The 3,789-nt window shown below is 50.9% G+C and overlaps 1 protein-coding gene across 1 annotated transcript; it reads left to right on the top strand.

Moving 5' to 3' along the window:
• Window positions 1-370: 370 nt before the first annotated feature.
• LOC119314969 (probable nicotianamine synthase 4) lies at window positions 371-1,780 on the top strand. The gene has a single exon (XM_037589648.1). It carries the CDS (start codon window positions 456-458, stop codon window positions 1,446-1,448), a length of 993 nt encoding a protein of 330 aa, XP_037445545.1. The 5' UTR covers window positions 371-455; the 3' UTR covers window positions 1,449-1,780.
• Window positions 1,781-3,789: the final 2,009 nt, after the last annotated feature.

Genomic DNA, 3,789 nt, shown 5'->3' with positions numbered 1-3,789 from the left:
AAATTTATTTTCTAATGGCGACATTTTTCTTGTTACATAGAAGCTCAGCTTGGGCAAGAATATGGATCGATCTCGCGAGTAGTAATCAGCCTAAATAAGCAATTTGTGTACACTCTTTATATTATCTGAAAAATGTGATCTTTTTTTTTTTGGGGGTGCGAAATCTGAAAAATGTGATCTAGAGGAAAAGGACATAGAAAACGCTCTCCACTTCAAAACCGGACGTCAGAGCAGAGGCATGAAACCAGCCATATTGGGCATGGACGCGTGAAGCTTGCATGCATGCACAGCTTTTCCAATTTCCATCTCCATCGATCAGTGCTCTAGACGGCCGCTACAGCCTACATATACCCCGTGCTGCTCGTTCCAGTTCATCAAGCAGCTCGATCGACCACTCCACTACTGTGTCTCAGAAGCTCATCACGCGTCAGGTACCAAGGCAAGAACACACTAACATGGATGCCCAGAACAAGGAGGTCGATGCCCTGGTCCAGAAGATCACCGGCCTCCACGCCGCCATCGCCAAGCTGCCCTCGCTCAGCCCGTCCCCCGACGTCGACGCGCTCTTCACCGACCTGGTCACCGCGTGCGTCCCCCCGAGCCCCGTGGACGTGACCAAGCTCGGCCCGGAGGCACAGGCGATGCGGGAGGGCCTCATCCGCCTCTGCTCCGAGGCCGAGGGGAAGCTGGAGGCGCACTACTCCGACATGCTCGCCGCCTTCGACAACCCGCTCGACCACCTCGGCGTCTTCCCCTACTACAGCAACTACATCAACCTCAGCAAGCTGGAGTACGAGCTCCTGGCGCGCTACGTCCCCGGCGGCATCGCCCCGGCCCGTGTCGCCTTCATCGGCTCCGGCCCGCTGCCGTTCAGCTCGTACGTCCTCGCCGCACGCCACCTGCCCGACGCGGTGTTCGACAACTACGACCTGTGTGGCGCGGCCAACGACCGTGCGAGCAAGCTGTTCCGCGCCGACAAGGACGTGGGCGCACGCATGTCATTCCACACCGCCGACGTAGCGGACCTCACCGACGAGCTCGCCACGTACGACGTCGTCTTCCTGGCCGCGCTCGTGGGCATGGCTGCCGAGGACAAGGCCAAGGTGATCGCACACCTTGGCGCGCACATGGCGGACGGGGCGGCCCTCGTCGTGCGGAGCGCGCACGGGGCGCGTGGGTTCCTGTACCCGATCGTCGATCCCCAGGACATCGGCCGAGGCGGGTTCGAGGTGCTCGCCGTGTGTCACCCCGACGACGACGTGGTGAACTCTGTCATCATCGCGCAGAAGTCCAGCGACATGCATGCGAATGGACTTCGCAACGGGCGTGGTGGACAGTGCGCGCGGGGCACGGTGCCGGTGGTCAGCCCACCCTGCAGGTTCGGCGAGATGGTGGCGGACGTGAGCCAGAAGAGAGAGGAGTTTGCCAACGCGGAAGTGGCCTTCTAATCGCTGCGACTGCGAGGTCATCATCCATACGCCGCTGCTAAATCGCTTGCAATCGTACAGTACGTGGTAATTTTCCTACTACTACTGCCTATAGGTATGCATTTCAAGTCATGTATTGTTTGTACCCAATAATTAATCTAAGTGTTGTGTTTACATGCGCATTTCTTGTACACTCGGTCTATGAAAGGCAGGGCAGATCAGGATAGTGTGCAAACGAACAACCGTATGTGTTATTATAGGCGTGTATTTGGAATAAGATGATTTTCCTTCACAAAATAGTACGATGTAATCGGTGTCTTGTTCGTACCTGAGTACATTTGTTCAGTTGTAAAGTTGCTCGCTAAGTCTGACGGACGATGTACGTTGCCTTTGACCTCCGAATCCGTCCATGGCTCCACAAGCTCCGTCGGGGGATCAGCTTCGTGATTTCTGTTGGCCGTCACCGTTTGTCGGGCAGTTTGACTATGTAGGATGGCCAAAGAAAGTTAAGGCCAGTCAACACAAGTCAAGATTGTCAACAACAGTCTAAAAAAATTCTCCTGTGTCCAAGCAAGTCATCCCAGTCGGCCAAAGTCCAATCAAGCCTTCATGGTCAATATGTAAAAAATATATAAAAGATTAAGTCAAAGATCAAGACAAGGGAGAAAATTACGTAGTATCAATAGAGTCTATGCGCATTCTCCTCCCCAAGACTAATTAAACACTCTACTCGTGAAGCTTATTCAAGACCTACTCAGAAGAAGAATCTTCCACCTTGTTCGAGCTCTCTATTGGATTGTGAGAGTCAACGAATCGGGTGGGAGTGGATGATTTCAACCTAGAGTGCTTTATCGACTTGAGTTCTATCTTCAAAGGTTAGAGCATCTTCAGCTACGTATCTCTAATTCGATCCCTCAAACGCCTGTGGACGTGCCCAATCAGTTACCCGATGTGTCCGCTTTGAGTCTTTATATGTCCATCCACGCAGTCACAATCCTCATTTTCTTTCTCATACTAGCAAGATGCCCATACGTTGCACGGAACGTCAAGATGCATTTGTATGAGTATTTTATTTTGTGAGAGAAAAGGATGAACGAGGAAAGTCCTTATCTGCAAGTGTGGAGAGAGGTGTGGGTATCTTTTTACAAAATTGCCATAGTTTGCTTTTATCCGTTAGATATAGATCGGACGGTCTATATTACACGATGGCAGACATGCCATCATCACCAACTCGATCTTTTATAAGAGTAGAGATGTCCGGTCAGTTGCATGTGATTGGTGGAGATGAAGAGAAAGAAAGAGAAGAATGAATAAAGAAAGAGAAAAGATGGTCTGGGATGGGGTCGCGTCCTATGTGGCGGATTGACCGGGCGCACCCGGGCGTGTCCGCGAGCCATCATATCATCCCCATATTTGAGATGGATATAAGGGTTAGCGGACAGCCTGAACATATAGGGAAGATATGAGGGGTCTGGTTGGGTTAAAAAAATTCTACCTTTTTACTTCTCTCTCCTATTCGGTCAGTGGTCCCTGCGCCCGTCCGTTCAATTTGAGAAGTCCGACTGTAGATACTCTTATGTGTTGTTGGATTCCGTTCTTGAGTAGGCATCTGGCCGAAGGGAAGGGCAAGGGCGGATTCAAGAGGATGTTGCCATGGTTGTCCGGCAACTTCGGCGTGAAGTTTCAGCACGGCGACCGGAGGTACGAGCTCGACACCTACCCGATGGCCGACATTGCTGCCCGCATGTATGACGTCACGGTGTAGAGGTTCAGGCTGCTGCGCTTGAGGCTTAATTTTCCATAGATCGAGTCTTGGGCGGCGGCGGAGCACGTCAGGCCAGCATTGAGTCTAGCTCGATCAAGCCGGTGACCTGTATTTTCCTCGTCGTATAATATTCGGGAGAGCAACGAGGAGGCAATGGCAAGGTTTGTGAGGAAGCATCCCGAGTATGTGCAGAACGAGGTGGAGTTTTACTGGAAAAGGGATCTCAATATTTTGCCGGCCCGGCCATACACGAAACAAAGAATTACGGCGATGATAAAATTCTTTTAAAAATACATTGGAAGGTTTTGGTATTTGTAGAGATTCATGGCGGTGGAATTAGGCCAAGACAGTGTACAGGCTCCCACATGGGCAGGTGCCGCGCCCCTGGCCATGTGGGTTGGCCGTCTGGGCACATGGTTTGGCCTCTCAATCTCCCCCGAAGCTTCCGGTGTTTCTTGTTACCCAAAAAATCGTATTAAATTGGCATGTGATTTTGAGCTTGGTAGATATTAATTTCCTGTGAAAAAAAGAAAAAAAAACTACCATTGGACACTAAATTAATAAGTTAGTCTAGAAAAAAATTACTTTAAAAATATA

The sequence above is a fragment of the Triticum dicoccoides genome, chromosome 6A, assembly GCF_002162155.2.
Source record: "Triticum dicoccoides isolate Atlit2015 ecotype Zavitan chromosome 6A, WEW_v2.0, whole genome shotgun sequence".
NCBI lineage: Eukaryota > Viridiplantae > Streptophyta > Magnoliopsida > Poales > Poaceae > Triticum > Triticum dicoccoides.
This window is presented reverse-complemented; position numbering and strand designations above follow the sequence as displayed.

Excerpts from the sequence above, each read along its gene's own strand:
- LOC119314969 (XM_037589648.1), top strand. The coding sequence starts at position 456 with ATGGATGCCCAGAACAAGGAGGTCGATGCCCTGGTCCAGAAGATCACC.